Source organism: Lathamus discolor, chromosome Z, assembly GCF_037157495.1.
Source record: "Lathamus discolor isolate bLatDis1 chromosome Z, bLatDis1.hap1, whole genome shotgun sequence".
NCBI classification, from domain to species: domain Eukaryota; kingdom Metazoa; phylum Chordata; class Aves; order Psittaciformes; family Psittacidae; genus Lathamus; species Lathamus discolor.
In genome coordinates, this window is record NC_088909.1 from 6062802 (window position 1) to 6074994 (window position 12193).

Consider the following 12193-nt stretch of genomic DNA (forward strand, 5'->3'; position numbering starts at 1 on the left):
AAATTTCATTTCAGCCTGTTAAAGGAAGTGAAAAATTCTTAAAACTCTGCTGAGAAGATTAGAAATAATACCAAAAAAGAGATTAGAGGTTTTTTTGTGTAAAACGGTAACACAGCTGATCCTTCTATATCATTTTGGTTGTCTTTGCCACAAAATATGTCTGAAATAAAAGCAAATCCAGAGAGGTGGAACAAGATGCTATGGAGTCAAAAGTCTATTTCCATATGGGCAAATTAGAGGTAGTAAGGTGTCTCAGTTTCTAAAGGAGTAGCTTAAGAAAAAACATGCAGTTGGTCTATGCAGTTAAGTAGCAATATACTTAAATTTACCAAGCTTTGTGTCCACCTGACTAGCTCAACTTTAGAATCAGATTAAATGCTATTAATGTTAATTTGGAACTTTTTATATTGGCTATATAAGGATCCATTTAGAACAGAGTTAGGATTAAATTGTATCCACTAAATTAGGTGGCAAGCCACGAACATTTACTGGTGTGAGTTTGTTCTCCAGCACTACACCGAATTTGTCTTTCAGTATCTTCTCAACCTCTTCATCTGTATGGGTTGTTATCTGCACCAGGTCCGTATCCTCCATGTAGTTATACTTCACCTCAGTGAAGGTCCATCCAACTAAGGAATAAACCCCTTCAGGGGTCTGGAGACTGCAGATTGACTTCTTCTGCAGTATGTTATCTGGAGACACTTGCAGGTTTGTGTTTACCTCCTGAAAGTCGTTTATATGTCGTGGCTGAAGTGTGAATGTATACATTTTTCTGATATTCCCTGCTTCTGGAGTACCAGTGGCAGGCTCGCTTTGCTCGGGAATGTAGTGCTTCCTTTTGACTTTCTCAAAGTACCAGGTGCCATTGTCTTCCATGAAGCGGAAGACGCCAGGGGTCTGGGGCTGCTCTTTCCCAGAAATCAGTATCAATGGCTGCCATGCCTGGTAGGCACCACCAAAACCAGCATCTACTATGTAGGAGTTTCCCTTGATCACCACCTTCAGCAGGACATGATTCATCTCAGCAACATACGCTCTCTCAGCTGGCTCGTAACTCTTTCCTCCGAGAATACAGACATCAAACCCTAATTGTTCCAAGGCCCAAAATAAAAGGTGATTGGTTTCCAGGCACCATCCACCACGTTTCTTTCTCACAATCTTGTTGTAAGTAGCTTGTAAATCCAGTTCGATGGTCTCCCCACAATGCATGCTGAGGTTTTCAAAAGGAATTGCCCGGATGTGATGCTGGAAAACGGCTGTTAAGGTTTGCAAGTCTGCATCCCTATGGGACCCATTGTAAGAAATCCTTGAAAGATACTCTTGAATGTTCATTTTGCCTGTGTGAGTAGAAAAACAGCCAATTACCGTTGCGTGGCTGTCAAGGGGCTCACTCCTATTACCGTAGCATAGGTTAACCAGTCTGCAAGTGCAGCCTAGGCTGTTTCATTGAGGATTTGAAAGAAACCTGTGCCCTTGATGGATAAATGCAGGCTGCATCTGCCTGTGTCATCTCTATTAAAAGAGAGATGAGGATAGGAGCAGGTGACAATAACGCTTTCTCTCTCTTAGATGTTGTCTTCAACACAGGTGGATGTCTTTCCTATGGGAGGACATGGCACGTGGCACAATAGAATCTCTGGCCCTGGATGGGGATCCCACGTGACAAAAAATTGGTAAAAAGGGTAGAAAACAGCTTTGCAGAAAAGCTGCTGGACCGTAACGGCGTGAAAGTCACAGCAATTTCTTGCTGTTTCTTTTACTGTAACAGGTAAGCAATTCTTTGTTTATCCCACAGGTAATTCAGCTGGGAAGTTTTACATTCATGGCTTCAGCTAGCTGGGATTAACAGCTCAGTGTGTCACCATTTTAGACAGGCTTCTCTGTGAAGCGGATTGTTGTTTTCTTAATCTCTTTAGTTACCCTGTGGAGTTCAGAGAGAGCTTTGACCCTGGCTGTTGGAAGGGAGGAACCGTTGATTTTCGTAACCTAGGGGTCGGTTGAATGGGTAATTACTAAGAATACACTCAAGGTATATTCATCAGCTTTCGGTTTCTCTTACCATGTTTTACAAACGAAACCCCTTAGTTTCAGCTCAATTTATTAGATATATTTTACATCTTCATGTCTCTGAACCCCTTTTCTTTCATTAGCCAAAAGAGATTGTCATTGGCTACAGACAGGCTCCATGGCCAAGATGTGAAAGGTTCCCTGTAACACTTCTAATCCTCTGACTCACCTGGTATCTGCAAGGATTTCTTTTGCCTTTAATTTAGATTTAATATTGCTTTTTTTCCATGCAAGAATACTTGTTTTCAGAATCATTCATCATTTGCTAAGGGCTCTATTAATTTCCAGAACGTCTGAGACCTCATAGCAGGCTTCCTACAAGGGTGCCGGAGAGGGACTCTCCCCTCAGCGGCTGTAGCGATAGGACAAGTGGTGATGGGTTTGAACTTAAAGAGGTAAGATTTAGGTCAGACATAAGGAAGAAGTTCTTTACTGTAAGGATGGTGAGGCACTGGAATGGGTTGCCCAGGGAAGTTGTGACCACTCCATCCCTGTCAGACCTCAAAGCCAGGTTGGACAGAGCCTTGGGTGACATGGTCTAGTGTGAGGTGTCCCTGCCTATGACAAGGGGGGGGGTGGAACTAAACAAACTTAAGGTGCTTTCCAATCCAAACCATTCTATGATTCTATGATTTCTTGCTCCTTGAAATTGGTTTGACCTTATGTCCATGCCACAGACAGCTTTTTCTCTCTGCACAACTGTTCCTATCTCAATAGTGATGGGGCTGCAGCAGCAAGCAAGCCCTCACTCGGCACAGTTTGTATTCCAAAACCAAGGTGCCAAGTATCTTAAGCCTCAGTCTGGATCTCAGCCTTGTTTGCTTTTGCTCCTGCAACAGCCGAGCTTCACTCAGCATTCGTGCAGGTTGGTGGGTAGTGGCATTCAGGTGTGGGTTCTGCCTGTCTGCAAGCATAGCTAGGGACTACTGTTTCCTTTCAGAATTAGGCTGAATATCAGGAACAGTTCCCTGCTAAAATTCATGAGAGGCTTCCAAGGTTGGATCCTCTTGCACATGCCTATACCATTCATTTGATTTTAAGCTACTCTGTGAGTCCGTGGCTGGGTTTTTCGTACACTGTGGCTCAGCATAAAGGAGTTAGTTCAAGTCTCCAGCAACTGATCTTTGCACTTTGACAATGTCCTTGCAATGCAACGCACGCTTGTCAGCCCTAGAGTTGCTGTAATTTATACTTTGCTAATATGCCTCCAGTGCTAAGCACATGGTATGCAGACCCACAGGGGTGGGCTTTTCCAAACAGGCTGGCCCGCAGCTGGAGGGTAAAGTTAAATATCAGACACCCAAGCACTTACCTCTGTGCCAGCGAGCTCAGCCTTGCTGCCCTGCTTTGCTCCAAAGCTCCCAGGAAGAGCTGTTCCTGGAACTGCTGCTTTTAAAGGTCCAGGCTGCCTTTATTGCCTGCAAGGACAGCCCTATCCTCTAGCAGGGGAGGAAAAGAGGAGGAAGGGTTTCTTCTTTCCTAATAGTTGGTATTCTGATGGTTTAATTGATTTATTTGTTTTGGCATATGCATAGAAAGCCCTGTCGTGCAATTCATTGCGTTGGTTGCTGAAAACAGAGCCTAAAAATGACCCAGTCCCCAAATTGCTTACAGTATTGAATAAATTTTAACCTCCCACATTACTGATTAAGAATTGAAGCCCTTCAGGAGTGCAAACCATAACTACGCTATGGGTCTATCCAGCAACTTCTATAAGCAATTGTAACCCCATCCTCAACCCCACAGGTCAACCAGGTGCGTCAGTCTCTGGGGCACCTCAGTGGTTGACCCCATGCTGAAGCAGCAAAACAATGGTGCAGATTTTGATGCAGATTTTACATCGTTGAGACTCGTGTGGCCTGGAGCCCTATAGGAAGTGACCTAGATAGGAAGATAGTCATCCAAGCCAAGATGTCACTGATTTACTGGTGGGAAAGTGTTGGCTTAATCACAATGCGCTGAGCTATTCCTTGTGAATGATACCAGACCCCCAGAGCAACAAGGTCAGATTTGCCAAGTCATTTAGCTAAATCCCTTTGGGTTCAGAGAGAAGCCCTGTCCTTTGTCAGCAAGGATGCTGCTCCTGGAGAACCCTGTGCTCCCTGAGCCTCCTATGCCTTTAAGTGTTTGTCTCCAAAGTCAGTGATAGGGAAAAAGCAACCCACTGCACTCTGAGATGAAAAGCCTCTTGTTTTTAATGTCCAACAGAGAGCTTCATTCAATTACTCAGCAATAAAATCTGCTTCCGTGGGTGTGCTGAGCAGGAGGGCCAGAGGCATCGAGCTGTGCCATGAAGCGGGCAACAGCCAGAGCAACCAGAGCAGGCGCAGAGGCTCCAGATAAACAAGCTGAAAGGAAAGTGGGTTTTCCCGTTGTTGTTTGCCCTTCACATGCTGAGTATCTGGGGCAATGGACATAATGCCCTTCTCTGATCTCTAGAGGTCTTTTCCAGCCTAAACAATTCTGTGACTCTATACCCTTTCCCTGAGCCCATAAAACAACCCGAAACATGAGAAACACCCAGGCATAGGGAGAAGAACGGGTGCATCCCTTTCTGGGTGTTTCCCATGTCTGTTCCCACAAACAGTGGACATTTCTGGTTCTGCATGGGCTTTTTCCTGCCTCTGCGAGACCCTGCTGGGCTTTCACTTCTTTCCTGATGCTCTTCCCCAGGCTCATGCAAGGATAAACCCACCGAGTTTAACTCCTTTAGCTCTTCCACTAACATGGAGACCAAAGAAGGATACAGATTGCAGACAAGCCGGACCCTGTTTGCCTCTAACAATCTGTTGCAAGTTGCTGGTCCACACTATAAGAAGTCTTATTTTCTTCTGCAGTCTACTACAGGGTCAGTAGCTAACATTTCATTTCCCTATAGGAGGGGGAAGTCTCACTTGCTGTGCAGGACTATTGCACACATGCAGCCAAGCACACATGGATGTGTTTGACTCTGGGAAGACAGGGATTTGCTCACCATGACTCTCTGAAGTAGATTTTGGCCATAGAATCATAGAATCACAGAACAGTTATGGTTGGAAAGGACCTTAACATCATCCAGTTCCAACCCTCTGCCATGGGCAGGGACACCTGCCATTCAACCATGCCACCCGAGACACGTGCAGAATAGCAGCAGTTTTTATTAACTATAAATTGCTGGTTATAAAAAGCTTCACACATTGCATAATAAAGTAAAAAGAAGCAGTGAGTTACTGTATTTTAAAAGTCATAGCTTCAAAATATTAGTGCATACAAATAATCATGGCATTTTTTACTTTATGCAATACATGTATTTTGGGGAAAAAGCAACTTAATATTTCTACTTCATAATTCTTTTTATTTAATTGTTATTTACTTATATAATTTTCTTAATCATGAGTGTGTAGTTGTTATGCTTCCACAATTTGTACTAAAAGGAACTTCAAGCATCTTCTCAAAGGTCAAAGTGATCACTGATCGCATTTGAGTGATTTCTCATACTAAAAATCGTAGCTGTTGGGTATCTGATTAAGATAGATACATCATTTCTCCTCATATTGATATAATTGGTATCGCTGCAAACACATCCTCAGTAGAACAGATGAGTTTCAGGAAAACAATTCAGGAAAAATAATTCAGAAAAAAATGTTGATCTATGATAATTAATGTGCAGTAACACTCGGAGTGGAGTCTTATGAGAGGAGCATTTACTCCCAGAAGGCTGCTGCTGGGTGATAGCAAACAGAATGCACGGGAGATGCTTTCAGTTCAAAGAAATACTGCTTTTCAGTCATGATGAGGGAACAGGAGTCATGTAAAGTCTGACACCAGACAATTGTCTGCTCATGGTTCTCATCAGTTTTAGGACATAAACAGCCTGTCCGTAAGTATTCGCACAGTGTGGCAGATACATGGGACTGTCCAACTGGTGTGTGAGAGGGTGTTGTGAATGCAAGAGCAAAAAGGACTGGCTTATGGCTTAACTGTAGTAGACTTGGCACTGGATGTCTTTGTTTTCCCAGCTATTAAATTCCAAAAGTAATATGGTATTCATTTAAAGAGGTGGGTATAGTTTCCCCAGGTGGCAGCACAAAGTAATAAAGAAAGAGACATGCAGCTCCACTGCTCTGCCTTGCTACTCTGCATGTATTTAGAAAAGCTTTTACGAGATGAAAGGAATAGGGGTTGAGCAGAGTCTGCTTGCAGATAAGCACATACAGAAGGGGAGTGATTTGATTGAGCTGGGAAGAAATTATTTGTGCCCAAACCAAAAAGCGAGGCAGAAGCAGTTGTAAAAATAAATTTCTTTTCCAGATTCACGCTAACTTGTTCTGCCTTACACTGGTGTAGATGGAAAGAGAAAGCTTAACCTTTAAAAGCTTCTCAGAAACGGGGGAGGATTGCATGTAATGCCGTTGAGTTGAATTATAATTCAGACGGTGAGTTAAAATAGAGACAACCTGCTTGTATTGATGGGTACAAATTTCTTGTCTAGTGTTATATTGAATTTATCTTTCAATATTTTCTCTATTTCTTCATCTGCGAGGATTCTGATTTCCACCAGATCCATATTATCCCTGTAATTGTACTTAATCTCAGTGAATTTCCATCCCACCAGAGCCCTGATGCCGTTCGTGGTCTGCAGGCTGCAGATAGACTTTTTCACAAACAGCGAGTCAGGCGCCGTCTGCAGGTGGGCATTACAGGCTCGGAACTCTTCAATGTCCCGTGGCTGAAGGGTGAAGAGATAAACCCGACGGCAAACTTCTTTTTCTATGTTATGGGAGGCGGAGGTGCTTTGGTTGGGAACCCACTGCTTCCTCTTCACCTTCTCAAGATACCAGACCCCACTCTCCTCCAAGAAGCGAAAGACACCAGGAGTCTGCGGCTGGTCTGTCCCTGAAATCAGCTCCATTGGCTGCCAAATCTGGTAAGCCATCCCAAACCCACCATCCACAATAAAGGATTTGTCATCAAGCTCCACTTTTAGCAGCAGATGATCGATTTCATCTGCATATGCGTCGTACTCCGGGACATAAACTTTTGATCCCAGAAGGGTGACATTGTAGCCAAGGGTTTTCAGGACCCAAGATAAAAGGTGGTTGTTTTCCATGCACCAGCCCCCACGGTTTTTCCTCACTATCTTGTTGTAAGTCGCTTCCAGGTCCAGCTCAATGCTTTCCCCACTGTGGATGCTGAGGTTTTCAAAAGGGACCGCTCGGATGTGATGCTGGAATATATCCGTCAAGGTAGCCAGGTCTGGCTTATCGTAGGAGCCCTGGTAAGAAATCCTGGTGAAATATTCCTTGATGTCCATGATGCTGCTGAGAGAATGGTGGAAAAAAATAACAGGCTGTGTCAGAAGTGATGGAAGGATCTTCGCCATCTCTTGTAATGGGGCACTCATTATTATGGAGGACCTGCTCAGAAGATGAGCGGGATTTGACTAATGGCCCCATCAAAGGCAGCTGAGTGAGTATTAGCAGTGAGGGAAGCCAATGGGACACTGCTGACGAGCACAAATGTTATTTTTAATTGTTTCTTTTACAGCTGTGATGAAAGGCTCCAGCTGTGCTAAGCACATTCCAGTACAGTTCCTGCCCAGCAAAGCTACAAATCTCTGTAGAAAGGAACAAAAACAGTAGCAGCACTGTTTCCACACTGGAAATTACAGGAACTGAGCCTCTCCAGATCCGAACTGCCTTACTCTCTGTTTGACTCAGCAAAGCAGAAGCAGAAAACAAACCCTCCCACTCTTGCAGAGCAATCCAGAGCCTCCTCTGCAGCTAGATCTGAAATAAATCTGTCCTGAAGTGGTATTTCCTTCATTATTTAGGCAGCCTGGCACGAGCTGGTCTCGCTTGATCCTGCTATCCATGCTGGTAGCAGCAGATGTGACCTGGAGCACAGAGTGGGGCGATTTTTAGGGCAGAAACACAGCACAGAGGGAGGTTTTTGCTTCATCTGTTGTGAGCTGCCTCTCTGCATCACAGCTTAGCTCCCTAGCTCTGCTAATCACAACCCTGCAGCAGAAGGAAACCAAGGTTTGAGCCAAAACTTAAAGTTTCAGGGGGCTTCACATTTTCTAACATCATTTTTTGGGGATGCGTTTGCTCCTTTAACTCATAGTCTCCCCTGCAGGGGTGGCTGCCCATGGGTGAGGGACCAGGCATCGCCCTTCCCAGCACAGGAGAAGGGCTCAGTGGAAGGCTGTGTGTCATGAGCGCATGGGGTGGAAAGCAGCTTGAACCCTCCCAGCCCTTGATGGTAAGGAAACAAGGAAGAGACATTGAAATAGCCAAGTACTTTCGGTATTCCTCCCCAGGCACTGCTAAACTTCAGACATCTCTGAAAATGGAGCGATGTTGTTCAGGTTATTGACCTCAGAGGTCCCAAAATGTTCTCATGTTCCTGTATACGATTCTTAAGGTAAAATCATAAGAAAAAGCCCAACTGTTCCAACTGTCCCATATGACCCTTGTCTTCCACACGACATCCTTGTCTCTAAATTGGAGAGACATCAATTTCATAGGTGGACCACTCGGTGGATAAAGAACTGCCTGGATGGCTGCATGCAAAGAGTTGTGGTCAATGGCTCAATGTCCGGCTGGAGACCAGTAACGAGTGGTGTCCCTCAGGGATCAGTCTTGGGACCGGTCTTGTTTAACATCTTCGTCGCTGACATGGACAGTGGGATTGAGTGCGCCCTCAGCAAGTTTGCCGATGACACCAAGCTGTGTGGTCCAGTTGATATGCTGGAGGGAAGGGATGCCATCCAGAGGGACCTGGACACGCTTGTGAGGTGGGCTGATGCCAACCTTATGAAGTTCAACCATGCCAAGTGCAAGGTCCTACACCTGGGTCAGAGCAATCCCAGGCACAGCTACAGATTGGGCAGAGAAGAGATTCAGAGCGGCCCTGCAGAGAAGGACTTGGGGGTGCTGGTCAGGAGAGCTGGCTTCAGTGTGCGCTCACAGCCCAGAAACCAGCCGTATCCTGGGCTGCATCAAAAGGAGTATGACCAGCAGGTCGAAGGAGGTGATCCTGCCCCTCTACTCTGCTCTCGTGAGACCTCACCTGGAGCATTGTGTGCAGTTCTGGTGTCCTCAACATAAAAAGGACATGGAACTGCTGGAACAAGTCCAGAGGAGGCCACGAGGATGATCAGGGGACTGGAGCACCTCCCGTATGAAGACAGGCTGAGGAAGTTGGGGCTGTTCAGCCTGGAGAAGAGAAGGCTGCGTGGGGACCTCATAGCAGCCTTCCAGTACCTGAAGGGGGCCTATAAGGATGCTGGGGAGGGACTCTTCATCAGGGACTGTAGTGACAGGACAAGGGGTAACGGGTTAAAACTTAAACAGGGGAAGTTTAGATTGGATATAAGGAAGAAGTTCTTTCCTGTTAGGGTGGTGAGGCACTGGAATGGGTTGCTGTCCTGAGTTCAGCAGCAGCAGTCATTTTTCTCCTTCTTAGTAGCTAGTGCAGTGCTGTGTTTTCATTTTTGGGCCTGGGAAGAGAGCTGATAACGCCGATGTTTTCAGTTGCTGCTCAAATGTTTGGTCTGGCCAAGGACTTTCTGAGCCTCATGCTCTGCCAGGGAGGAGGGGAGGCCGGGAGGAAGCAGAGACAGGACACCTGACCCCAGCTAGCCGAAGAGGTATTCCATACCACAGCACGTCATGCCCAGTGTAACGGGGAGTTACCCAGAAGGGCTAGGGGCTGCAGGGTTGGACGAGGTATCGGTCGGTACTCGGCTGGGGGGAGTGGGGCGAGTTATCTGTTGGCTCGTGCTGAAGTGCTGTATTCTCTTCCCTTGTTATTTCCCTTAGCACTATTATTATTGGTGGTAGCAGTAGTGATCTGTGTTATACCTTAGTTACTAAACTGTTCTTATCTCAACCCGTGGCAGTTGCATTCTTTTTGATTCTCCTTTCCGTCCCTCCAGGAGCAGGGGGAGGGCAAGAAGGGGGAGGAGTGAGTGAACGAGGTCTGTGGTTCGGTTTAAACCACAACAGTTGCCCAGGGAATCTGTGAATGCTCCATCCCTGTCAGTGTTCAAGGCCAGGTTGAACAGGGCTTGGAGCAAGCTGGTCTAGTGGAACGTGTCCCTGCCCATGCCAGAGGGTTGGAAGTGGATGAGCTTTTAAGTACCTTCCTACCCAAACCATACAGTGCATCTATGATTCTAACCTTTAGGACAGAAGCATTACAGATACCTTTAACTATTATGTTACGGCCACCTCCACGTCTCTGACATCCAACAAGAAGGCCTAAATGTTTCACTATCAGATGATTATTCAAGGGATTATATTTGTTCAGCTTTTGGCTCATTCCCAAGCTTTCCCCCACATCCCCAGAGCTACAACTCTGTTCATTTCTAAAAACTTGGCAGAAACCTAGTTCTTGCCATGTGAACTTTAAACCAGCTTCCCCAGCAAACGAGTTTCTTTCTTCCTTCCTTTCACTTTGCCATACCAGACAAAACCCATATAGCAACCTTTCCTTAAAGGGAAAATGTTGGTGTGGGGTTTTTATCTGTCTGTCCATCTCTTGCAGGTGTTTATAAGGCCCTTTCAACTGTGGTATCTGAAATAAGTCAGATGGCAAAAAGGCCCAATCTGCGTGAGGCTGATAACTGAGTAAATAAACCAGCGTACCTATTACACCAAGCAGCTGAGCATTCCCCACTCTGCTGTTACACCATTTTCTGCTGTGCTTTGTCTTCAAACAGATTTAACTTCCTGGTTAGGGAGCACTCAGCTACCAAGATTCAGCGTTTCAAAAAGCAGACTTACCTGGAGAATCAGTTCAACCACCAGTGTACTTCCAGAGCTTGGGGGATATGGTTTTAAGCTACAGTGGCTTGGCTGGCTGTCCTTGACCTAGTGCAGACAGGGCTTAAGGACTCTTCTCCAACTCCTTTTCAGGGAAACGTCTTTTCCTTCAGCTCCCTTTCGTCTGCCTCTGTCAGACTGCAAAAGCTGGGGGAAAAAAAAAGAAGAAAAGCAGAAGGGTGGAGCATGAGAGCTGTAAAGAGCGAGCAAAACCAACAGCACTGGCTCCACACATGCAAAACCTAGTTGTTATTACAGCAGAAGCCACTTCACATTGCCATTCGTTTCATGCTTTCTGCAGGGGCTAGCTTAGGGTGTGAGGAAAACTGTATTTCTTTGTTTCAGTAGGTAGCGGAGTGCACTCGGGTAATATATGTGTATTTTCCCCCAGGTATTAGGTTGCTATTTGTTTTAAAACGTGGGGAAGAAATCTTGCACGTGTTCAATTGCAGGAGGTTTTTGCACTGTTTCTAAAAACCAGCAAGATTTCAGCGCAGCAATTTGCACGTGCAGCCCCCTTGCCTCAACCAGCACACACAAGAACTCCAGCGCTGCCTTTGCTAAATTTCCTCTCTATGATTTACATGCATTTTTTATTATGGTGAATTTCACATATAATTCATTATATGTGGAGACAGCAGCGCGTCTTCTTTGTTTTTTTGCCCACAGGTAACTCCTGAGCATATCGTGGTGGTGAGGCTGCTACTGGCAAAGTAATGACTATGGAACGCTAATACATAGGGGGGGGGTCCATCCTTTTGGTGTGTTTCATATGGCTTTTTTGTCTACCAATTTTGCTTGTATTTTGCCAAGCTAAGTCTTACTAATTCTCTCTCACACACAGATAGTTTCTTTCCTGTTAGTTCTCTAATGGTAGTTCCAGGTTTTCACAGTAATAATGCAAGTTTTCTTCAAACACTGATTTATCAGAGTAATTAGCAGAGGTAATAAATCTGACTGAACAGAGATGTCTGTGATAACCTATTACATAGCTCCACTGCCATATCAAAATCTAGCTCTTTATCACCCCATCAATGGATGGCTGGTGCTTGACCCCACAAGTGAGAACCAATGCCCAGGCCAAGGGGCGCTGAAGGGAATGAATTACCTGATTTTCTTCCTCTGTCTTTCAAATTGTCATCCTAACTCACCATCCTATGATGTCATTCCTTCCTCACTTTCAGTTTTTTTCCCATCCTGCCCATTTTGCTCCTTAAGCCATTAAATCCACAAACTCTCATCCCCACCCATGTGTGCCAAAGGCCATCACAGGGAAAAGTTCACTCAGTGAGCACTAAAGGTAAGAAAAGGCTGAT

The 12193-nt window shown here is 45.4% G+C and overlaps 2 protein-coding genes across 3 annotated transcripts; both read right to left on the reverse strand.

Annotated features, from left to right (window-relative positions):
* Nucleotides 1–430: 430 nt before the first annotated feature.
* LOC136005483 (arylamine N-acetyltransferase, liver isozyme-like) lies at nucleotides 431–3439 on the reverse strand. Its single transcript, XM_065663014.1, has 2 exons — nucleotides 3380–3439; nucleotides 431–1337 (listed from the first exon to the last, which is right to left on the reverse strand). The coding sequence occupies exon 2, from the start codon at nucleotides 1330–1332 to the stop codon at nucleotides 445–447; it is 888 nt and encodes a 295-aa protein (XP_065519086.1). The 5' UTR covers nucleotides 1333–1337; nucleotides 3380–3439; the 3' UTR covers nucleotides 431–444.
* A 1745-nt stretch (nucleotides 3440–5184) lies between these two features.
* Nucleotides 5185–11024, reverse strand: LOC136004783 (arylamine N-acetyltransferase, pineal gland isozyme NAT-3). Of its 2 annotated transcripts, none has more exons than XM_065661629.1 (2): nucleotides 10839–11024; nucleotides 5185–7364 (listed from the first exon to the last, which is right to left on the reverse strand). In XM_065661629.1, the coding sequence occupies exon 2, from the start codon at nucleotides 7358–7360 to the stop codon at nucleotides 6488–6490; it is 873 nt and encodes a 290-aa protein (XP_065517701.1). In that variant the 5' UTR covers nucleotides 7361–7364; nucleotides 10839–11024; the 3' UTR covers nucleotides 5185–6487. The 2 variants fall into 2 exon arrangements, with proteins under 2 accessions (XP_065517701.1, XP_065517700.1); XM_065661628.1 differs by having other exon boundaries at nucleotides 5185–7367.
* Between the last annotated feature and the right edge of the window lie 1169 nt (nucleotides 11025–12193).

Excerpts from the sequence above, each read along its gene's own strand:
- LOC136004783 (XM_065661629.1), bottom strand. The coding sequence starts at position 7,360 with ATGGACATCAAGGAATATTTCACCAGGATTTCTTACCAGGGCTCCTAC.
- LOC136005483 (XM_065663014.1), bottom strand. The coding sequence starts at position 1,332 with ATGAACATTCAAGAGTATCTTTCAAGGATTTCTTACAATGGGTCCCAT.